Source organism: Vulpes lagopus, chromosome 7 (assembly GCF_018345385.1).
Source record: "Vulpes lagopus strain Blue_001 chromosome 7, ASM1834538v1, whole genome shotgun sequence".
Classification (NCBI taxonomy): domain Eukaryota; kingdom Metazoa; phylum Chordata; class Mammalia; order Carnivora; family Canidae; genus Vulpes; species Vulpes lagopus.
Genome location: NC_054830.1, coordinates 15,425,071 through 15,449,679, shown reverse-complemented (window position 1 = coordinate 15,449,679; position 24,609 = coordinate 15,425,071). Strand labels below are relative to the sequence as shown.

The following is a 24,609-nucleotide window of genomic DNA, read 5'->3' as shown; positions in this document are numbered from 1 at the left end:
CATCCACCTTGTTTATCGGGTTGAGTGTTGCTCCTGGAATGTTAACCTCCCGGCACTTCTTGTGCCTGGGCTGAGCATGCTCTCAGGTCCCAGAAAGGCGTCCAGGTGAAGAGACACAACAACCCTTCTGCAGGGCCCTCCAGGCGAGGATAAGTGGCTTGGGGGGCAGGGGGCATTGATAGCATATGGTCCCATGATGAACTGAGATGACGGAAGGTAAATGCAGCGGACACATTCTGCACGTGCTGTCAATACCTCTCAAAGGGTGAACTCAGGAGAAATCACAAAACCCGCTCACCCTTTTCAGCCCAGTGTGCTCACGGGGCCAGGCTACAGCTGCCTTTAAGTAGTAGTGGCTCTGAGACAAATAATATTCCTGGACTGAGCCCTCAGGCCAGACAACCCCCCCACCCCCCCACCCCCGCTCGGTGACTCAAGTATGAGGGCCCATTATAAAAACTTAGTTCAAAAGTTTGCAAAATGATACCTCTGCTTCCTGCACAAGCCCTGCTTAGGCCATGAAAAACCTTGGGTAGGTTGTTCAGCACTGGACATTACCTATAAGTTAGTTGTTTTTTAAGATTGTATTTATTTATTCATGAGAGACACAGAGAGAGAGAGATGCAGAGACACAGGCAGAGGGAGAAGCAGGCTCAATGCAGGAGCCTGACACGGGACTCGGTCCTGCGTCTCCAGGATCACGCCCTGGGCCGAAGGCAGGCACCCAACTGCTGAGCCACCCGGGCATCCCAAGTTAGTTTTCTAATACTAAAATTCCCCCATACCAATGACAAAAAATTTTAAGAACCCGGCCATCAGAGAAAACTTTCATACAGAACATAATTCGTTTCCTTTTAAGTGGTGAGTCACAAACATAATTTTATCTTTTCCTGATGCCTGGAAGTCACTGTTAGGCGTATCAATGACTGTTGTGTACTACAGTGGCCTCGGGCAGCTGAGGTGTGGCGTGCTGTGGCGTGTAAGTGTTTTGCAAACACTGTGGTTTGTTTTTTTAAAAAGATTTATTTATTTGAGAGAGTGTTTGTGTGAGCAGGGGTGAGGGGCAGAGGGAGAGAATCTTCAAGCAGACTCCCCAGTGAGTGCAGAGCCCCCTGCAGGGCTTGAGCCTATGACCCATGAGATCACGACCTGAGCCAAAACCAAGAGCTGGACACTCAACCAACGGAGCCACCCAGGTGCCTGCCCCAAGCACTGTGTTCTTTGAACCGATGCATCTTTTCTCATGGCTTACCCATGTCCACTGGTGTCCTTTCCTATCAGGCTGGTAGCTCACACTCTGATTTTTGCCAGTGGGACAATCTCTGTTGCTGCTTCTAAGTGTTATGGGCTTGGAAAAGAAAATGAAAAGCTTCCAGCATTATATCCCCAGCGTGAGGGTTTAAGGGACTCCTATGAGCGAAGTGCATAGACTTTGTTGTATCTTGGCAGCTCCAAGGCATTTTTTAGATGCTTAATAAGAGAATGTTAACCTGCCAGATTATCAGCTTTGTTTCAAATAATTGCAGTTTGCAGGTAAATAATTCTGGATAAGTGAGATATTATGTCTTTTATTTCTCTTACCTTATTGCACTGGCCAGGACCTCTACTACAATGTTGAATAGAAGGTCAGAGAGGACATCCTTGCCTTATTCCCGGTCTCCCAGGGGAACACTTTAAATACCTGACAAATAATACATATGCAAGGGGTGCCGGAGTGGGTCAGGCAGTTAAGTGTCTGACTCTTGATTTCGGCTCAGGCCATGATCTCGGGGTTGTGAGACCAAGTCCTGCGTTGGGCTCCGTGCTAGGAGCCTGCTTAAGATTCTCTCTCTCCTTCTCCCTCTGCCCTTCCCCCACCTCTCATAAAAAGTAATAATTTTTGCAGTCTTCTGTATTAGATTAAGGATTCTATTCCCAGTTTGCTAAGAGCATTTATAAAAATTATAAATGGGTATTGAATTTTGCCAGATGCCTTTTCTGCATCTATTGAAATGATAGACTTTCTCCCCTTTTTTTTTCTGTTAATGTTGCAAAGCTCAATACAATTTTCTGATGTTCAACTATCCTCAGAGTCCTAAAACACTCCCTGGCACCCCACCACAGCTAATCTGAGTCCTGGCAGATGGTCCCAGGATTCTCCCAGTTGATGAGGGGGTGGGGGTGGGAGGCTGGTGAGGAGCTACCCCAAAGCCACCCCCCGTGGTTGCCCACACCGCCCCCCCCAGGAGGGTTCTGATGAGCTCAGGATAGGCACGCAGAATATCAACTGCTTCCGTGCAGTCTAGACCTGACTTCTCAGCAGCACAGTGTTCCCCAGCTCTTGTGGCAGCCATCCTGCCCCTTCTGGCATGTGGGAGAAGGACCCAGGGAGCCGCCATCCTCCATTCGTTGTCTATATAAGTAACAAACTGCCTAAATCTAAAAGTGGCTCCTTGTATCTTCACCACCTGACTCCGTCCCACGTTGACTGCTGCTGCTGTGTGCGTGGCAATCGCTTCAGGAGAAGGGACTGTGGCCACTGAGACTGTGACAGGCAGTTGGTCCTCAGCTCACACCCCTCAAGGTGTGACAGCATCCAACAAGGGTCAGTGCAGAGGTGTAAAGGCCAGGCCCTCCAGCCCCCTGCAGAGCCCCCCACAGGGTGTGAGCCTTTCCATGGGGCCTACCCAGCCCTGCCTCCTTCCCCCTCCCCAAAGTGGGGTCCTGCACACCAATCTCTGTGTCGGGGTCTGCTTCCCGGGGGGCCTGGTCTGCAGCAGTTGTGATGCACCTATCTCCTATCTTGCTGGTTCCTATTAGTTGACAAATTATTTGGGGGTTTTGCATCAGCCTTCATGTTGGAGTTTGTTCTGGGATTTCCCTTCCTTGTAAAACAGCTGTTATTTGAAAGGCATCAGTCATGCTTCTGAATCAATCACCAGCTCGCATTCACCTTTGAACCCTTGAACCAGTGTCCGTCTCACTTAGTAACTAAAATCAGTGATTCGTTGTCAGAACCCAGCCCATCCTGAAGGAGAGAAGAAATAGACGGGGAGAAGCCTGAGGGAGGTAGGCGGGGATAGCAAGCAACCCCTCGTGTCCCCCAGGGCCGCTGCCCGGTTAACCCGGTGTCCCCCAGGGTCGCTGCCCGGTTAACCCGGTCAGGGGCTCCTCGCCTGGCTGAGGCTGCTGGTGGGGTCCAGAGTCCCAAAGCGTCAGGTGTGCAGCTGGAGCTGTGTGGTCTGAGACGGGGACTCTGTCCACAGCGCCATCTCGTACGTGCAACCTCGGTCAGGCTCCAAATGGTCAGCATTGTCTGCTCTCTGTCCATTTGGCTTTACACTTTCTTCTTCCTTGTACTGTCTATCCTTGCCACATGTATTCTTGGACTCTAAAAATCACATCTTCAGCCCTGCTCCAGGGCCCATAAGGGTGAATTTGCTTTAGATCATTATTACCCTAGTCTAGACAAATAAACCACCCGATTATATCACCTTTTTGAGATATAACTTACCTACAGTAACATGCACCCATATCAGGGATCCAGTGTGATGAGTTTGGACAAGTGTGGATACCCAAGTGACGACAACCAGGACAGGACATTTTTACCACCCCCAAAAGCTGCTCATCCTCCTGTACAGTGAACCTCCTGGGCCCTGGGCCCTGGGCCACCGCTGGTCTGCTTTCTCTCGGGGGAGCTCAGCTGGTGTCGTACAGTGTGCTATCTTTTACGTCTGGCTCCTTCCGTTCAGCAGAATGCACTTGAGCTTCATCCGATCGCCGTGTGTCACATCCATTCCTGCTGGCGCTGGCCGGCCCTCCAAGGTGCCATGTGTCACCCTTTGTTCATTCAGCTACATTTTAGAAGACTTCAACCGGGACCTACCACACTTAACCCAATCAATCAGTTCCTTTTCCGGCTCGAGTGCCCACTGTGTGCCAGGCACTGGTATTTGAAACCCATCAGGAACAAAATAGGGATTTGTGCCCTCATAGGTGAATGGTGAGAGAATACAGAAAGTAATAGTAATAAAGAAATGATATGGTATCTAAAGGAGTTCCCTAGAGTTGCTGTAGCAAATTACCTGGGACACAGTGGCTTAGACCAACAGAGATGACTTGCTGCACACATTTGGAGGCCGGGCATCCAAAATTAAGGCCTTGGTGGCGCTGGTCCTTCTGGAGGGAGACTCCACTCCCTGCTGCTCCCATCGCTTCCAGTGGCGGCCAGCAATCCTTGCTGGTGGACTCATCGCCTCCATCTCTGTCCCTGTCTTCACATCCCCTTCTCTTCTGTGGACACTTGCCAAGGGACTTAGCGCCCTTCCTAACCAGGACGCTCTCATTTCCAGACCCTTAATTATGTCCACAAAGGCCCTTTTCCAAATGAGGTCACATCCATAGGCTCTGGGTGGACATTTTTGGGAAGCTACTATCCAAGCCATGCAGAGAAGGTGCTGGAGTAAAGTAACAACAGTAGAGTAGAACAAGCAGGAACAGGAGTACTGGGGGCTGCTGAGTGCAAGGTTACTAGGCCAGTCAGAACAGGCCTCCTTGGGGAGTGGGCCCTGAGAGACAGGCACCCCAGGCCAAGGGGACAGCAGGCAGATGCCTCGGACGGGAGCGGTTGGCATGTGGGAAGGCAGCGAGGAGCCACAGCGAGGATTACGCTGGCTGTGGGGGTGACCAGAAAGAATCCAGATTCTGCTCAGAAGGAGACATTGCGCAGGTGAGCCTGGGAGTGATAAAAACCCAACCACTCTGGGGCTGTGCTGAGACCAGACATCCTCGGGCAAGACTGGGAGCGGGGGCAGCTCAGGAGTCATCCGGGGGGAGCCCGGGGCTCGGATCCAGGGGGGAGCGGTGGAGGTGGGAAGAGTGGTTGAGTCTGGGCGTCTTGAATCGAAGGAAGACTCACAGCAAAGTACGCAGATCCTGGGGGTACAGCTCACAGCACTCTCGCAGGGAAGTACTCTGTTCAGCACCCAGAGGAAGACTCGCCCGTTATCTGCCCCTGGAGGCCTCGAGTGCTCCCCCCGCAGCAGCCCCGTCTCTGCCCGGGGGCACCCACTCTCCTGCCCTCCAGCACCCGAGGCTCCTCGTGGCTGTGTTTGAACTTCACACACGTGGAGTCACACCGTGCATACCGTGTGCAGCTTCCTCCGACGCTGTGGGTGATGCCTGCCACGCCGCAGTCCTCACCCTGCCTCATGTCCGCTCACGAGAACATTCCATGGTTTACTTACCATCTAGCCACGGGGCGACACTAGTGGTTGTTCCGGGTCTGGGCTGGCTACATCCCGCCGCCGTGGAACTCCTGGTGGGGACCCTTGCACCCGGGAGCGCCCCCCCCGGATGGTGGCACACACCAGCATCGCGTGTGAGGGGACGCTGCCGCAGACTCCACCGTGCCAGCGTACATTCCTGCTGGCTGCGTGGGAGAGCCTGACCCCGGAGCTGTGTTGAGGGAGACACAAACAGGACATCGAGGCAGACTAGAAGTGGGGCCTCTCGTTCCAGCGCCCATAGTGACTCCAGAAGGTCGGGCCGGAGCAACAACCACTCAGCGACACCTCCATCAGCGGAGATGAGGAGCAGGTGCGGGAGGTAGGGGTCAGGAGGTGTGTGCAGGTGCTGGAGGTGGGGGTCAGGAGGTGTGTGCAGGTGCGGAGGTGGGGGTCAGGAGGTGTGTGCAGGTGCTGGAGGTGGGGGTCAGGAGGTGTGTGCAGGTGCTGGAGGTGGGGGTCAGGAGGTGTGTGCAGGTGCTGGAGGTGGGGGCAGGAGGTGTGTGCAGGTGCTGGAGGTGGGGGTCAGGAGGTGTGTGCAGGTGCTGGACGTGGGGGTCAGGAGGTGTGTGCAGGTGCTGGAGGTGGGGGTCAGGAGGTGTTTGCAGGTGCAGGACGTGGGGTCAGGAGGTGTGTGCAGGTGCTGGACTGGGGGTCAGGAGGTGTGTGCAGGTGCTGGAGTGGGCGTTAGGAGGGGTGTGCAGGTGCAGGAGGTGGGGTCAGGGTGTGGTGCAGGTGCAAGGAGTGGGGGTCAGGAGGTGTTTGCAGGTGCTGGACGTGGGGGTCAGGAGGTGTTTGCAGGTGCAGGAGGTGGGGGTCAGGAGGTGTGTGCAGGTGCAAGGAGGTGGGGGTCAGGAGGTGTGTGCAGGTGCTGGACGTGGGGGGTCAGGAGGTGTGTGCAAGTGCTGGAGGGGGGGTCAGGAGGTGTGTGCAGGTGCGGAGGTGGGGGTCAGGAGGTGTGTCTGTGGCTCGCAGACATCCCAGCCCTGATGCACAAGGGAGCCCCACTGGGAAGGAAGGTGACCAAAGAGGGGAGTGTGGGCGGGAAGCAGGGGCTGTAAAATCCCGGGAGCAGGGGGCAGGCGGTTCCCAGGGAGACACAGCCACAGCCCCACAGACGGGGAGGGAGAAAGGACCCTGGCTTGAGCCGCGCGTGGGGTCGTTGGTGACCTTGACCAGACAGTTTCCTTAAATGAGGAAGGGTAGGGGGGCAGCTGGTGCAGGTGACTAAGTAATGGGCGGAGAGAGACTCAGAGTCAGGACAGACGCCCCTCGACGACGAGTTTTGCTCTAAATGAGCCAACACAGAGACAAAACCCAAAGGCATCGGGGCAGAAGCCAGAGGGGAAGTGGCGGCAGCAGAGAGACGCTTCCCTGAGACGGCGAAGCCCAGCGCGCCCCCGCCCCCAGACATGCTCAGGCCTGAGGTTATTTTGCTAGCCCTGCATTCTCAGGAAAGCTGGAAAGGTGGGAGAAAGCGGCAGAAAAAGCCACAAGGGGCAGCCCCGGTGGCACAGCAGTATAGCGACGCCTTCGGCCCAGGGCCTGATCCTGAGGTCCCGGGATCAAGTCCCACGTCGGGCTCCCTGCATGGAGCCTGCTTCTCCCTCCTCCTGTGTCTCTGCCTCTCTCTCTCTCTCTCTCTCTCTCATAAACAAATAAAATAAAATCTTGAAAAAGAAAAAGCCACCAGGAGCCCCGGAAACAGTGGGAGATGGAAAATGTGTTCTAAAGCCGTCCGGGTGGTCTTGAGCGCAGCTGGCTGGGAACCCAGTGTGCTCTGCGGACCTGAACCTGCCTGCAAGCCAGCCCCACCCCCCCACCCCCCCCGCCCCCGGGGACCTCGCCTGCTAAAGCCTGGGCTTTGGCTTCAGAGGCCCGGGGGAGGGGCCCGCGTGCGTCTGCATTTCTCACAGGCCTCCCAGTGGGTGCCCACCTCGGCCACCCACCACTTTTTGAGGATCCTCGAGCGAAAGGAATCCAGCGGAGCCGAACTGCTGAGCTTGCGGAAGGAAGTCCACGTGCTTCCTGGCAGAGCGAGCTGCACCGGGCTCCTCCGGTTACGAAGTAGAAGAAAAGCACAGGACACAGTGGAAGTCCTTAGGGGGTCGCCGATGGGGACAGCGCGGCCCCAGGTACCCTCGGAGCCTTGAAAATATTTTCGCAGCGCCCCGTCTGTTCTTCCTCAGCAGATCGCGCCTTCTAGCTGGTCTCGATTGTTTGTTCCCAGCACAAATCCGCGAGGAGAGGCGTCCGCTGAGCCAACAGCCACAGAGAGCCCGAGGGATGCTCTGCTGCCCGCTGGGCCCAGTGTTTGCAGAGCACGGGCGGGGGCTCCCCGCCGGCCATCAGCTGAGTGGTCGTGGGGAGCAGCCGTGCTCCTTTCCCAATGAACTCATTCTGCCTCTGTTCCCTGGGCCTGACAGTGCCTGTTTGTTCCACCCAGGCCTCTCTAAAGGACGCCCCCCCACCCCGGGCGGGGGGTGTTCATGCCAATTAGCTGCTCCAGACAATGCCCACAGCAATTTGCAGAAACTCATGTCCGGTTACTTTGTGGAAGGTTGAAGGGGATCGCCCTCTGGAAGTGGTCCCCACGGGGGAGAGGACCCGGGATGTCACACTGATGGCTTCCCCTAACCTTAGTCCCGAGGCTCTCGAGGTCCCAAGTTTTCAGCCGTGTATACTCTAAAGTATACAGATTCAAACCTTCACCCCAGCATTTCCCATTAGACCCTCTTTGCTCACAAGCCTTAGACTTCTTTCATTTTCTTTTCTCTCGTTTTTAAGGTTGCCATTGGGCAGCCTGGGTGGCTCGGCGGTTTGGTGCCTGCCTTCGGCCCATGGCATGACCCTGGAGGCCCGGGATCGAGTCCCATGTCGGGCTCCCTGCATGGAGCCTGCTTCTCCCTCTGCCTGTGTCTCTGCCAATCTCTCTCTGTGTCTCCCATGAATAAATAAATAAAATCTTAAAAAATATATATATATTTAAAAAAAAAAAAAGGTTGCCATTAAAGTCACCCGTGTCCATTACTTCATCATGTCCCACAGCAGAGGGAGGGCCAGAAACAGCCATAGTGGGCAGCCGCGCCACCCCAGGCCCCATCCTGTGCGGCCTCCCCGCCTTCAGTCCTGGCTGGCCGTCCTCCACCTCCTGGCCGTCCTCCACCTCCTGGCCATCCTCCACCGTCCTGGGGCTCACCACCGCACCAGGGTCAGCTGGGCAGTGCTCAAGGAGGGAGGCCAGCGGTCTCTCCCATTCTGCAAATGTAAAATGCAAATTCATAAAGGCTACCCTCTCATTCCTGCCCCACCAACGCCCGTCAATAACCATACTGCCAATTGCCCACACGCACATGCAACGATATCTGTCACAGGTGCCACAAAGAGATTAAGTTGAACACATTTTCTACAAGGTCCAGAGAGGAAAAAAAAAAAAAAAAAACAATGTTAAATGAGCCCCAGTGAAACCATCAGGCCTGAATGTAGGCCATTCTGCAATTAAAACAATCAGCCTGGTCTCTCCAGAAAGTTCATGCCACGAAAATAAAAAGGTGGGGAAACCATCCTAAGAGCAGCTCTATTTGCAACAGCCAAAGACAAGGTATGAGCCCTGATTAGCCCCTGGAGAGCCATAAGGTACCGGGGGCAACTCCCTGAAATGTTCACTTTGCACATCTTGACAAAGCCTAAAGTTACCTCCTTAGAACATTTTTTAAAAATATTTTATTTATTTATTCATGAGAGACACACAGAGGCAGAGACACAGGCAGAGGGAGAAGCAGGCTCCATGCAGGGAGCCCGACGTGGGACTCAATCCTGGGACCTCAGGATCACACCCTGAGCCGAAGGCAGACGTTCAACCACTGAGCCACCCAGGCATCTCTCCTTAGAACATTTTACCCCTGTCACGCTTCCAAGTTACATACCCAAGATTTAAGTTCTACCTTTTTTTCTTTCCCCGCAAAATCCCACGAAGTAAACATTCCTCTGCACTGAGACCTCTGCCAGGGATGAAGGGCTCACCACGACGTCCTGGGGCATCCTCATGATGTATCTTGATATATATTTTTCTTTTTTTTTCAATCCTATTTGGGATTCATTGGGCTGCATGAATCTATAGTGGGAAATGCTGAGCTGAGCGTTCTTGAAATATTGCTCCACCTCAGTTTCTCCCTCTCTTCCTCCTAGAATTCTAAAGAAACATACGTTACTTTACAAAGCTCTACATAGCTTAGCCTTTTCCATCTTTTTAAAACCTCTTTGTCTCTCTGTGCAGTATTCCAGAAAATTCCTTCTGACAGATCCCTGAGTTCATTCGCCGCCCCCCAGCTCCCCCCAGGTGTGTCTAATCCACTTTTATTTATTTTTATTTTTTTAAAGATTTATTTATTTATTTATGATAGACAGACAGAGAGAGAGAGAGAGAGAGAGAGAGAGAGAGAGAGGCAGAGACACAGGAGGAGGGAGAAGCAGGCTCCATGCCAGGAGCCCGACGTGGGACTCAATCCCGGGACTCCAGGATCTCGCCCTGGGCCAAAGACAGGCGCTAAACCACTGAGCCACCCAGGGATCCCCTAATCCACTCTTAAACCCATCTGCTGAGATTCTGATTTCAGTTAACTGCATCATTTCATTTCTAAGAAGTTCCACCGGGTTCTTATTCTAACGATCTGTATCATTTTCCATTCTCTGCTCTTTTTGTTTTCTGCTTTGTCTGCCAGTCATGGACAGATGAGCATAGAAGTCTATCGTGATGGCAGCTAGGTCAGTGTCCACTTGTGGTCCTATCAATTTTTGCTTTCTGTTTTTTGAAGCTATGTTATTCATCATATTCGACTTTGAAAATGTCACATCTTTCTGGTGATAGACGTCCCTTCTGTCACTAATAACACTTTTTGGCGTCAAGTCCATTTTGTCTGATGTAATACAACTCTCCATGGCTTTCTTTTGGATAATATTTTCCTGGTATTTCCTTTTCATCAATTTACCATAAAATTTTCTGTGATGTTACATTTAGTATGTGTCTTATAAATGAATTTTTTACCCCAGGCTCCCCCTGGTCCATTACTGGCACATTGGGATTTACTTCCCCATCTTACTTTTTGTTTTCTATTTATTCTGAATTCTTACTAACAGTTCCCCCCACCCACCGCTCCACCTCTTTTTTACTTTCATCAGATCATGCAAGAAAATAAAGCAACTAGAACTGCAGGCTGCCGTAGAGTATTGATGCATATGCATAAATCAATATAACCACCAAAGGGATCATCTACCAAAGTTGAAAATACACATACATGAACCACATACATGTGGTTCAGCAAGAGCACCCATAGAAATGCTTGCACACATGCACCAGGACATGCATACTTGCACGCCCTGCACCATTCTTCATGATAGTGGAACCTAAAAATAACCCAAATGTCCACGGAGAGTGAAGTGGATAAACGATCTGTGATTATAATCATAAAGAAAACGCAAAAGAGTGGCAAAAAGAAGAATTAACTACAGCTACGCGTACCAACTTGGAGGAAACTTAAAAAATAATAATGTGACATGAACAAAATCAAACATCAAAGAATTGCAACCTGGGATTCATGCCTGGAGGTGGGTGGGACCATACCAAAATCAAGGCGCCATCAGCACAGCAGGCCCTGCTGCAGGGAGGGCGGGAGTCCGACACGCAGGATGGGTGAAGGGGCCACTGGGGGCTGGCAATCCCATTCTCGACCTGGGCGAGACGATCATTTCTGAGCTGTAGATCTTCTGTGCAGTTGTCTGCATGGCTGTTATATTTCGCCAGGAATAGAGTTCATATCTCTTTTTCTCCTTATTACCATCTTTTGCCAAACTTCCCGTCATGACGATGTTAACATCCTCACACTGAGTTGTCTAGTCTTCAAAGTTGCTGTACACTCGGTGTCAGCTGCGTGAGGTCACAGGGAAGCTCATTATAACGTAGGTCTAGGTGTCACATTACTGTCCCATCAGAGGTAGGGGAGTGAATGGCAGGCCCAGGAATGGAGACGGAGAACGTGGCACGCACTCGCACATGCACACATGGAAAAGTTATCTGCCATGTCACGGAGAGCAGGGTGGCCGGTGGGATAGATGCCAGTCCCAGGAGGTAGTGGGACCCCCCCCTCAGGGAGGCTGGCCAGGAAGGAGCACCCTCAGCTGGCCAAGGGGAACACAGGACCAGTTTTAAGTCATCCGTGGGCTGACGGGGATGGAAAAAGAGGTTGGAGAGGCACACAGAGAAGATCTGGGACCCCAGCCCAGGCCCTGAGAGGGGACCGGGATCTCAGAGCAGCAAGCAGCAGCAAGGCCCTGCTCACGGCCCAAGGCTGCAGCAGACCCAATCACAGCTCTGCAAGATCTTTCCAGAAGCACCTACCAGCAGTCAGGGAACCCAGAGAAGCTCGAGTTTGAGTGACACAAGGCTGAGAGACAGCAAAAGGACTGGGAACCAGGGGGGTTAGGAGGGCAAGACATGGAATTGGCTGACTGTGAGGTCTAGGCCAGAGACAGGGCCTGGGTCCCCAGAGGTAGAAAAGCAGTGGGAGGGGTGGGGGTTGGGGTTTGCCACCTAGTAGCAGGAGTGGCTTCAGGGGATAGAGCCACCTAGGACATATCCAGCCTCCCAACGGGAGGCCGAGAGGTTGCATTGGGCATCCTGAGAGGTGACGGAGCAGAGCAAAGGAAGGTCCCGTCTTTTCTGAGGATGGGACAGTATTCGGACATTGCTGTGCCCCCCACCCCATTGCTCACAGTCCAGGCCCAGAAGGTGGAAAGCTCCATGGCAGGAATTCGCGCAGAAACTCCCCCTCAAGCCTCCTGCTGTGCAGCACGGTGGCCACCAGCCACAGGTGCTCCTGTGCTCTTGAAGTGTGGCAGTAGTTATTTCCTTTTAAAGTTAAGTAACAGCATGTGGCCAGTGGCTGGCGTGTTGGACAGGCCAGCTCCAGGTCCCCTCCTTTAAAACAAAGGCATGGGCTTGGACGTGGGCTCCAGTGCATTTTGGAACCTTAATTCTTGTCAAAGTTCTCCACGGAAACCCAATATATAAAGACCTCCTGGGATCCCTGGGTGGCTCAGCGGTTTAGCGCCTGCCTTTGGACCAGGGCACGATCCTGGAGTCCCGGGATCGAGTCCCACGTCAGGCTTCCTGCATGGAGCCTGCTTCTCCCTCCTCCTGTGTCTCTGCCTCTCTTTCAATCTCTGTGTCTATCATGAATAAATAAATAAATAAATAAATAAATCTTTTTTAAAAAAAATAAATAAATAAAGACCTCCTGGTGGGGCTGCTCTACTTGGCCCCGACTGCTGCCTTCCAAGCCCTGGGCACATCCTCGGGATTCCGGAATTCCAGTCTGTGGGCAAGGTGTGTGGCACCCGCATGGCACATGTAGCCCCTGGAGGACATGGGGTGGTTCACAGCACACCACAGACACACACTTTGCACTTGAGTATTTATCAGCTTACCTTAAATTGCATTGGTAAAACACTAGCTTTACATGTATGGTAATGATATAAAGACTTCCTTTCAAAATTTAAGTATTTAAGTGAGAAAGTGACTAATTTAAAGAAAAATGATAAATAAATAAAAGTCACATGGTTCACCAATGTGGCAAGAGGGTGGTATGAAAACCCGGCAGACGTGGCCAGAGCATGGAAAGCATTGAAGGGTCCAATTTGGGGATCCAGGGATTTGGACCAGTGGCAGTGGCATGTGCTGGCAGCTTGTTGGAAATGCACGCTGGGAGGCCCCATCCTGGGCCTACTGAAGCAGGACCCCGGGGCATCTGTGGGCACGCCGATGATGCTTGAGGAGCACACTTGCTCGAAGGGGCTGACAGTGCTGAGAGTTCAGGGGTGGAGCCCAGGAGCTGCACTTGCGGCCTGGAAAGGCTCAGGTCTCACAGGAGCTCCTGTCCCCTCAGCACCACACACACACACATACAAACACGCGTGCACACACGCACACATCTACACAATGCACACATACACACGCACATGTGCACCATGACACACACACGCCCATGTTGCATGCATACACTCAGCCTTGATGCGGCACACCCTGCCCCCAGCTCTCAGGAGGACCCTCCTCTTCACCCCCCAACTGCATAGTGCCTGTCCTGTGCTCTCATACAGAGAGCAAGCAGGTATTTGGGCAGCGGGGGTGGGGGCGGGGGTGGGGGGGCACCCTCCTTTCCAGAGGTGTCCCTCCAAGCCCCCAAGCCGAGCAGGCTCCTGGCACCGGGTAGATGGGCAGCAAAAACTCAAAAGTCTGAAGAAGGGACACCTGGGTGGCTCAGCAGTTGAGTGTCTACCTTCTGCACATGGTGTGATCCCGAGGTCCTGGGATCAAGTCCCACATCCGGGTCTTTGCAGGGAGCCTGTTTCTCCCTCTGCCTGTGTCTCTGGCTCTCTCTGTGTGTCTTGCATGAAGAAATAAATAAAATCTGTAAAACAAACAAACAAAAAAAAGAGTCTTAAGAAAACTTCTGAAATGTGGGTGCCCTGGTTGTCGATGCTGTGGAGCAACAAGGATGAATCGACACTGCAGCGCTCATTTCTCAGCTAGCCTTTACTGATCCTCGACCATGGAGGAGGGAGGAAGAGACGAATGAGACGTGACAGCAGCCACAGAGCAGAGGGGACACATATCACATCTTGCACCCCTTGTGAGAAAGCCCCACAGACAGCGTTAGAAACCAGATATGCACCCCCAGCCTGGGATGGGGGGAAGAGGGAGGAATGTAGTCTGGCTGAGGGGACGCTGCGGGGCCGGGGGCCTGGGCTTCCAAGAAAGGGTCGCATTTCTCATCCAGGTCAAGGAGAACACAGAGGCTTTTCCCAGGTCAAAAAGGGGGAGAGTGTTTCTGGCTGAGGGAACTGCCCGGGAGGATAAGAAGGCACAGTGTATTCTGGAAGGTGAAAAGTCTAGTTTCTCCTGGAGCCTAGGTAAGCAAGGGTCACATTCCTCTGGGTCCAACTAAAAAATAAATTCCTCAGGGACTGTACAGACCAGGCTCAGGAGTTTGGACTTTATCTCATAGGGAGCTAGGGGCTGGTGAGGGTGAAGTAACAGCAGTATTGTGAGGGTGAGCACATTAATTATTGAAAGCTGCGTGGCTGGAATTGGTAGGGAAGAGTCTGGAACCCTGGCACCGGGCTGTGACCACACCTGTGCAACTGAATCAGGACCGCCCATTTTCTCTCCACCCTCTTCCCCAAATCAGATAACCGGGGCAGGCTGACCTTCTATCCTCTGGGATTAGTGTCCTGATTGACATGTGGCGACTGGGACCAGACAGGTGGATCAGTGGGGTGGAGGGGAAGGTGAAAGGCCCCCAGGGACCACTCAGGGTGAGGCTTCATGGAGCTGGGAGCCCTGCTGTCCTTGGGCACCCGACCTCTGAGACCTGAACTTGTCCCACTGGCCCCTGCCACACAGAAGTTGTCCCCCACCCCACTCCAAGGCCCCATGGAGTGCTGGATCCAGCTCCCATAGGCTTGTGCGTGCCGGCTGGTACCTTTTCTTTTCTTTTCTTTTCTTTTCTTTTCTTTTCTTTTCTTTTCTTTTCTTTTCTTTTTAAGATTTTATTTATTTATTTATTCAGAGAGAGAGAGAGAGGCAGAGACACAGGCAGAGGGAGAAGCAGGCTCCATGCAGGGAGCCCGACATGGGACTCAATCCCCGGTCTCCAGGATCACACCCCGGGCTGCAGGCGGCGCTAAACCACTGCGCCACCAGGGCTGCCCTGGCTGGTACATTTTCCAGAATTTTGTGAGCTGGTTGTTAAAGGCAGCCAGGATTAAAGCTTCTGTTATAGAAACTAACAGATAAATGATGTAAAACAAAGGTCCCAAATGCACTCAAACCCCACCACCTCCTAATCATTCACTACACCTTCATCAGGCTCCTGAGGCTCACCCACTGTGTGTGTAGAATGGAGATTTGTACAACACTGTGCTTCGGAGCGTCTCTGCCCAGTGTTCAGTGGCACCACGTTGGAACTTGGCCTTGGCCACGGTGGGGGTATTTAGACCAGCGACATTGGTGAATGCCACAAAGCAGAGGTCCGTGGAGAGCCGGCCTGGCCAGTTGCATTTGACACCAGCAACCTCCACCCCTGCTCTGCTGGCTCCCTGAGGAACACCCCTCCCCAGTTTGTTCTTTGGGCTTCTAGCAGCACAACCAGTCTTGTCAGATTAGACAGAGCCGTTGGGTGTGTGTCAGGAAGGCGTGAGGACCTTACCAGGAGCCTGAGCATTGCCCCCTGAGGATTTACTTAGTCCTAGTCTGGGGTGTCTCTGTGTGCTTCCCACAGCCCGCAGGCTGGCCCCCCTACCCTGGACAGGCTCTTGGGGCGGCTGGCAGTGTGACCGCAGGGGCGTGCTGGCCTGATTCCTGGTGGTGAGGAATGGAAGCGGGGCCTCGCCTTTGTCACACCGATGACCAGCCAGCAGCCTCCTGTTCCAGGTGGCAGGCAACTGCACTGGGAATCTGTCTGGGGTGCCCAGTTCCCGAATGCCACCGTGTGGCCGGGCACCTTCTGGGGAAAACTCACTCACGAGAAAAGAACAGGCCAAGCAGATAGCTGGAGGTGGCAACCTGCCTTTGTCCTAAACTATTCAACGACATTAAAAAGGCAGCCCTGTCTATGCGGATGGCTGAGCCTTCTTTCGCCACAAATTTAAATTCTCAGGGATCCCTTCATGACCCCGGAGTCAATAAGAGAGACGTCTCTTAAATAGGACGTCTTTAAAAAAAAAAAAAAATAACTAACAGAGACCACCAAAGAAAAAGATGGGCCAACTGGACTTGGTTAAAATCAAGAACATCTGGAGGCACCTGGGTGGCTCAGTGCTTGAGCATCTGCTCAGGTCGTGATCCCGGGGTCCTGGGATCGAGTTCTGCATCGGGTTCCCCACGGGGAGCCTGCTTCTCCCTCTGCCTATGTCTCTGCCTCTCTCTGTGTGTCTTTCATGAATAAATAAATAAAATATTTTTAAAAAGATAAAAATCACAGTGAGCCAACACTACACACCCACAAAACCGGGTAGCACTTTTAAGACAGAATGACAGATGTCCATGAGGACACAAAACACCTGAAACTCCCGTGGGAGTGCAGAACTGGTACTGCCTCTCCTGGGAACAGTTAGGCAATACCAGCTCCCGCTAATCCTCCACTCACCGTCCGGCCTGGAAGGTCCCAGTGCTGTGTGTACTCATCCCCCAAGGGCACTGGAATGTCCGCCAGAGCCCCACAGTGGTGATGTCCTCTGGTCATCCACTAGAATACGTCCGCATGTGGAATATAACACAGCAGTGAGGAAGAGGAGCCCAGGGACGTCCACGCAGGAGCAGAATGACGGCCACAAGGACGCTGATCATGGAAGAGGACACACTGTCCAAGTTCATGTGCACAGAGGTCAAAGCGGCCGGGACTAACCTAGCCAGGCAGACCAGGACGGTGGGACCCTCCGGGGAGGATGCAAGGTGTAGGGAAAACACCCACTAGAATCCCAAAGTTTAAAAAGCAAAATAAAACATAAAATAAAATAAAATAAATAAAATAAAATAAAATAATAAATAAAAATACAAATAAACAAAAAGCAAAATAGTCTTCCTTGCTGCCTTGTGGACTTTTGGGGCTCTGGCTTTTGGGGCTAGAAAATTCAAGGACAGGCAGTGGGTCTGAGGAGCCTCCACCTTCCTCAGCACACTGCCCTTCCCCAGCCGCCAGCCGGGCAGGACCTCGGGGGAAACCAGAGTGGTGATTTCATTGTGGCTTCATGGAAGATTTCCTCTAGCAACTCTGCTTTTCACCTCGGTTTAGTTTTATTTATGGATCAAGCATTTTCTTAGCTTTCCTACGTACCAGGCCCTGTGCAAAACATACCATTATCATTAGCTGATTTAGCGTACCAGCTGTTCATTCCTCCAGACTACTGGGGACTTCGAACAGTGGCCCCTTCATTGTGCACTTACTATGTGACAGGTCCTAAGCTAAGTTATCAACTAATTCTCACACGAGCCGTCACAGGTTTGTTTCCATGACATGAGGCTCCGAGAGGTTCAGTGATTTGTCCAAGGTCACACAGCTCAGTGGCAGAGCTGAGAGCCAAAGCCAACTGTGGCATTTCTCCAAAGCACCAGGCTTAGACATGTCTGGTGTGACCACCTGGAACCAAACAGCCTTTCCAGACTGGGTTTTTTAGGCCTCAACTCCAGTGAAATGGAGCAGAATCTCTAGCCCTTAGACCCACCAGAGCAGTAGAGTATCGCACACCTGACCCCTGCCTGGCCCCACAGAGCCAGACTCCCCGCCCTGTGTACCTAGTCAAGTGGGGCCTGTCTGTAGATGGAGGGCAACCTGGCTGGCGGGATCGCTCTTCCTTCAAGAAGTGTGTGTGTGTGTGTGTGTGTGTGTGTGTGTGCAGTGGAGGTGCTGCAAAGTCCCTCCCTCCCTCCTTCCCTGCCTTCCAGTTTCTGGGTAACTGTCCTGTCCCCTCCTCCGGGAAGTCCTCCAGGACCACCCCAGCCTACCCCCACGGTACTGCTCACCCTTTTGCTTTGCCTTAGTCGCCTTTCTCCTGTCTCAGTCTTTTATATAAAGGACTAAAATGGGCCACTATGAAATTGTCCTTTCTGTGGGTTAACAGTACTTGAAAATGGGACCTTTTTATCCCGGCCAATGTAAGCAGCTCCCTCTCGGGAACGTCGGGTCCCACAGGGTTGGGGATGTGTGTGTGTGGCCCCCGGCGCGTGCCCAGACGATGCCCAGCACCCAGGAGGCACCGAGCGGACGGTGGGCAGGTGGCCGGGAGCACCTGCGGGCTCCGACGCGCTCCCCGCACCGCGCCCTCCCGGGCGCAATCCCGGGCGCCTTCCGGGCGGCGGCGGCCGGGCGGGGTGGGGCTCGGCGTCATCCGTTCACCAGCCTCGCCCCTCCGCGGCGCGCGTTAATGAGATTAGCAATTAAAAAGCGAGCGAGCGGCGGCGGCCCGGGCGCGGGGCCACCCCCAGGCCGAGCGGGCGGGACGCGCCGGTGCCGCGCTCCGAAGCAGCCCCGCGCGCCCGGCCATGGAGAAGGCGCGGCCGCTGTGGGCCAACTCGCTGCAGTTCGTCTTCGCCTGCATCTCGTACGCCGTGGGCCTGGGCAACGTGTGGCGCTTCCCCTACCTGTGCCAGATGTACGGCGGAGGTGAGTGCGGCGCGCCGGGCCGGGAAACTGAGGCAGCCGGGAGCCAGGGGCGCGAGAGTGCAGACCCGCGGCTCGGACCCGCGCGCCCCGGTCCGCCCGGCGCTTATCCTAAGGCGCCCTCCTGCGCGCTCTGCAACTCCTACCCTACGCCCTCCGCAAGCCCCCACCCCACTCCCTCCGCAAGCCCCCACCCCTCTCCCTCCGCAAGCCCCCACCCCTCTCCCTCCGCAAGCCCCCACCCCACTCCCTCCGCAAGCCCCCACCCCACTCCCTCCGCAAGCCCCCACCCCACTCCCTCCGCAAGCCCCCACCCCTCTCCCTCCGCAAACCCCACCCCACTCCCTCCGCAAACCCCCACCCCTCTCCCTCCGCAAACCCCCACCCCACTCCCTCCGCAAGCCCCCACCCCACTCCCTCCGCAAACCCCCACCCCACTCCCTCCGCAAACCCCCACCCCACTCCCTCCGCAAAGCCACCACCCCACTCCCTCCGCAAACCCCCACCCCACTCCCTCCGCAAACCCCCACCCCACTCCCTCCGCAAAGCCACCACCCCACTCCCTCCGCAAGCCCCCACCCCTCTCCCTCCGCAAGCCCCCACCCCACTCCCTCCGCAAACCCCCACCCCACTCCCTCCGCAAACCCCCACCCCACTCCCTCCGCAAAGCCACCACCCCACCCCTCTCCCTCCGCAAGCCCCCACCCCACTCCCTCCGCAAGCCCCCACCCCACTCCCTCCGCAAACCCCCACCCCTCTCCCTCCGCAAACCCCCACCCCTCTCCCTCCGCAAACCCCCACCCCTCTCCCTCCGCAAGCCCCCACCCCACTCCCTCCGCAAACCCCCACCCCTCTCCCTCCGCAAACCCCCACCCCTCTCCCTCCGCAAGCCCCCACCCCACTCCCTCCGCAAACCCCCACCCCTCTCCCTCCGCAAGCCCCCACCCCCACTCCCTCCGCAAACCCCCACCCCACTCCCTCCGCAAGCCCCCACCCCACTCCCTCCGCAAGCCCCCACCCCTCTCCCTCCGCAAGCCCCCACCCCTCTCCCTCCGCAAACCCCCACCCCTCTCCCTCCGCAAGCCCCCACCCCACTCCCTCCGCAAACCCCCACCCCTCTCCCTCCGCAAGCCCCCACCCCACTCCCTCCGCAAACCCCCACCCCTCTCCCTCCGCAAACCCCCACCCCTCTCCCTCCGCAAACCCCCACCCCTCTCCCTCCGCAAACCCCCACCCCACTCCCTCCGCAAGCCCCCACCCCTCTCCCTCCGCAAGCCCCCACCCCACTCCCTCCGCAAACCCCCACCCCACTCCCTCCGCAAACCCCCACCCCACTCCCTCCGCAAGTCCCCCACCCCACTCCCTCCGCAAAGCCCCCACCCCCTCCCCCTGCAAGGCCCCCACTCCGCCCCTGGTGCTGCTGAGCCCCTTCCTGCACCCCGGCTCTGTGAGCAGGACGCTCTGGACTGTTTTCTCCATGGGGCAATAGTCTGACTTCTAGTGAGTAAACCTGACATTTAATTGCAAAAAGTGAGCAGGAAATTGTCCCCTTCAACAGAAACCTCTGCCAAATTCGAAACATGCTCCAAGCAGTTCGGTTTGAAACAGGTTAAAAGAATCTTGAGCCAGTTCTTTAAATTCCCTATTAAAACATTGGTTTTGGGGCAGCCCAGGTGGCTCAGCGGTTTAGCGCCGCCTTCAGCACAGGGTGTGATCCTGGGGTCCTGGGATCGAGTCTCACGACGGCTCCCTGCATGGAGCCTGCCTCTCCCCCTGCCTGTGTCTCTGCCTCTCTCTCTCTGTGTGTGTCTCTCATGAATAAATAAATGAAATAAATTCAAAAATATGCCAAGAGAAGGAGAAAAAAAATATGCCAAAATGTTGATAATGGTTATCTCAGGGTGATTTTTCTTTGCCTTGGACTGTGTGTGCGTGCGTGTGTGTGTGTGTGTGTGTGTGTGTGTGATCTATACTTAGGAATGGTTTTTCACCATAAAGGACAATAAAAGATGTTAGACCAAACTATTTACACAATTTAACCCATTTAAGAAGGACCAAACCTAAACTACTGCTCCCCTGCCTTCCCCCAACCAGCTCAAAAAAAGAAAACCCCAAACCTGACAAAAGGTTAACTCTGATTCCCTTTTTTATTTGAAGTGTATAAATACATCATAATTACGGGAAGGGCATGCCTTGCCATGTGTCGTAACAGCTTCTTAACTGACTTTTGAAAGAATCATTGGTCAGGATGAGATTCCACGTCCTCCTGTGCTCAGCACACCTACCTATGATACCTTTGTCCTGGCTGCATGTTTTCCAACCACCTGGCCAGGTGAGCCTTGCTGTCACGTGACAGTTTCCTTGTTTCTAATGACACCGTCCCCTGAATAGTCTGCAGGTGACACAGGTCAGTAGGAGTAGTGCTGAAATAGAATATATGTAAGGAGTTTACTAGGGGAACCGCAGGACCTTTAAGACCTGGAAAAGGAAAGAAGAAATCCTGGGGCAGGGGTGGGGCGGGGGGCGGGGTCGTGCACCTGGGTGGCTCAGTCAGTTGAGTGTCTGCCTTTGGTTCAGGTCATGATCCCAGGGTCCTGGGATCGAGCCCCATGTCCAGCTCCCTGCTCAGCGGGAAACCTGCTTCGCCCTTCTCCCTCTGCCTACAGCTCCCCCTGCTTGTGCTCTCTCGCTTTCTCTCTGTCAAATAATGGATGAAATCTTAAAAAAAAAAAAAAAAAAAAAGCTGTGTCTGGTATAGAGTATACTCGGGCTGGCTGGGTGGTTGGAGAGAGATGGGTGATGGCTGACAGATGGGCAGACACCGAGGAGAGGCTGGCTGGGTCCGGGGTGGGCAGATATAGGCTGTGCGGGTGGCACCTTCTTAAGCATAAGTGTCTACAGAATAAGGACCCCACAGCTTCTCCTGGCACAGTAAGGACTTCATCACCCAACACCTGCTCCTCTTTCCACTCCATTTCCCGCCACTCATCTTCCAGCCCACCAACTGTTCTGGACAGTTCTCTGTCCGTGAATGCCTACTCTCTGCCTCCACTCTTTGAACGAGCCATTTCGTCCACCCGGGAAGCTGTCGGTGGCCTGGAGGCCTCCTTTCTCTGCCTGCCCCCAGCCCCACTGGTGGGGTCAGAGGAGGCGCCAACGAATATTTGTTGGACAGCTGAGCAACCTCTGTTAGGAAAAGCGCGGGGTACTCGAGGTGGGGATGCCGGTGGTTTTCCCAAGGGTCTTCCCCTGTCGGGTGGTGTTACCTTTTAATAAGTGATTTATGTGGCCCGAAACCCCAGCCCTTTGCAGACCCATTCTTTACCTAAACCTAAGAGGTAAACCAACCACATTAGGAAAGTGTCACCTCCTTCTAAGCAGCACCATGACCCACCACCTCCAGCCAACAAAGGGCTTGTTTATAAGCTACAGAGCCAAGCTGCGCCAAAATACTTGCCAGAATAAAGCGGATTAAGGGTCCGAGCTCCTTTCCACGGGGCTGGGCCCGTGACTGGGGGCGCTTGTGTCCTTCCTGCTCCGGGGCCAGGCCCAGCACGAGGAATGTTAATTCTGAAGATTACGTTCCGGGTACCAACCAGCTCTGTGCAGCACGCCGGCACTAGAGGAAACATAAAAGGGCACAAAACCTCTTCTTGAACGGGTCAGCAGGTCTCGGCGACCGTGTCGGCATCTAAGGCGGTGTTCTTTGGAAAGAAATTCAGGATGAAAATGTCCTTGTAGGAAAGAAACGCACCAGAAACTGCTTTTCATACAAACATGCTCGAGTCACAGAAGAGAGGCAGACAAATGGGAACAGTTGCGTGGCTGGTGGCAGTGTGGATGCTTTTCCTCCGGAGTGTTCTCTCTATTATATCTGGTGAAGAGGAGGAAATTGGGGGACAGTTGCCTGTATTGGTTTGATGACACTCAGACTGGATGTCTCATTCCCCTCGACGCCCAGTCTGCTCCTCTCTGGCACTCAGAGCATGGCACCCCCAACTGTAGCCTTTCTGGGGAGCCTGATGAACAGCAGGTCTCAGGCCCCTGCTCCCCACCCCCAAGATTCTGACTCAGAGACCTGCGGGGAGGCAGGGGCAGGATCTACCTTTCTAGCAAGGTCCTAAGTGGTGCTGATGCTGCACATCCTTGGACCAAGGTCAGGGTTGCTCTTGTGTCATCCACCGGGCCACCAGCTGCTAGGAGCCTGGTAGCCAGGTGCTGGAAAACGTTGAGCAGCTGGCTTCTGGTGGGAGAAGTAAGATCTAACTGGCAGCATTTGATGATCCTTGCACTGTACATACTCCCCCCATGGCCGATTTCACACTGGAATGTCCTGGGATGTGACAGCGTAAAGTCCTAGGACGTGGGGCTAGCAGAGGTGCACACAGCCAGCCCTCAAGAGCTGGTCTGAGCTGGCCCCATGTGCCCCCGTGGCCGGACACGTGGATGGCACTGCAGCTGCTCACTTGTGTGCGTGTGTGCACGGTGCATGTGCATGTGTGTTTCTGCAGTTCTCCTGGGTGGGACAGAAGCCTGAAGTTCAAAGGTTGTAGCACTTTGACCACACAAAATTTCCAAAGTCAACTCCAGATGGTAGGTGAGAAAAATGTGCTCAGTGAGTCCCTTGAGAAGCCAAGTCTGGGCTTCTAGACTCAGTGCTGGGAACCAGCATGTCTGGGCTCCTAGTAGCAACACAGTGAAGTGTTTCCTGCAAATACCCAACGTCCTCCTCCCAGCACCCCTGCAGTTGGTCCTGTTGTCCCCACTAAGAAGTAGGACACAAGTCCAGGAAAGAAAAGGCGGCTCCTGGAGGTGGAGCTGGGGCTCAGGCCACTTCTATGTCAGAGCCAGGCTCTTCCCCAGACCCCTGGTGTCAGGGTTTCCTGTTCTGATAAAGGCAGGACAGAAGTGACTGCTCCAGAGGCCCAGGCCTCCTCCCAGGTCCAAACTGGCTCCAGCTCAGGGCCCTTCCCCACACTGTGACCAGAGGTGGCCCAGCTGAGCACCTGGTGTCCGCAGTGTCCCCTGTGGCTTTCAGGCAGCCCTCCCTCCACCCCTGCCCTTCTCCCAAATGTACACCCTCCCTCTGTGGGGCATACCCCATGCTCCTCGCCCTCTCCGGGACACCTCCTCTTCCCTAAGTTAAAAGCGGCTCCCTAAGTTAAAGCCGTGACTTACCATGCACAGCACCGTGGACTCTGACACAGCTCACCCCCGTCCCCCATGGTGGGAAGAGCCCCCTGCCAGGACGCAGCGTCCACCTGCCAGTGGAGAAGCCTCTACCCTGTCCACACGTTAGCATCCCCCAGGAGCTGGGGAACACCCTGACATCCATGATTTCCCCACCCCAAATCCTGATAGGGTCGGTCTCATGGTGTAGTAGCTCTAAAGCTCCCCAGGAGATCCTGATGTGCACTGGGGATGAGAACTTCCATCTTAGATCCTTTTCCAAAAAGGCAGGAGTGTAGAAAATTAAACAGTCAACAATAAAACCTCTTAGGAATTTAATTTCAGTCCTTCAACAAGTTATCGATTGAGCATCTGCTGCGGGCCAGGGACAAAGCTGGCCATCACCCTTGAGGATGCCACGTCATGAACATATCCCTTCTGCGGAAGAGCTGACTGCCTGAAAGAGCCCAGAAAGGCTTCCAGCAGTGGTGGCATTTCATCTAGGCCTGGATAGATGAGTCTCAGCTCATTGGTAGATTTAGGGACAAAATCATTCCGGGCAGAAGAAGCCGTGTGTGCGAAAGACACAGAAGGATGAGCATCTGAAGGGAATGGCTGGAAACTATGTGGCCAGGATATCCAGGGCCATGGTGGGAGAGGACATGAGGAAGAGTCCAGCATGAATGCAAACCTAAGGTCTTTGACTAACAGGTTGACAAGATGGAACTTCACTTGGACAGCAGAGCCAGGATTTCAGGCGGAGAAGCAGGGCCTTCAGAGCCATGGGGGACTGGGAGGTGCCAAGATGGAAGCCAGGACCCCGTTCACCAGGGTAGCTGGTGCTGATGCTGCTGGCACAGGGGATGGGCAAGGAGGGACCAGGGCCAGTGGAATGGGCATCTACAGGTTTTAGACCAAGGTGTCAGGTAGGGTGAAAGGGAACTTTCATTTTTCTTACTTGTGTC

General features: G+C 54.3%; 1 protein-coding gene across 1 annotated transcript in view; it reads left to right on the top strand.

The window, feature by feature from the left end:
- Positions 1–18,279: 18,279 nt before the first annotated feature.
- SLC6A20 (solute carrier family 6 member 20) overlaps positions 18,280–24,609 on the top strand; it is a 38,603-nt gene continuing 32,273 nt past the window's right edge. Inside the window, exon 1 of the mRNA XM_041763920.1 lies at positions 18,280–18,478. Within this exon, the coding sequence (XP_041619854.1) occupies positions 18,358–18,478 (121 nt within the window). The 5' untranslated portion in view covers positions 18,280–18,357. The remainder of the gene's footprint in view (positions 18,479–24,609) is intronic.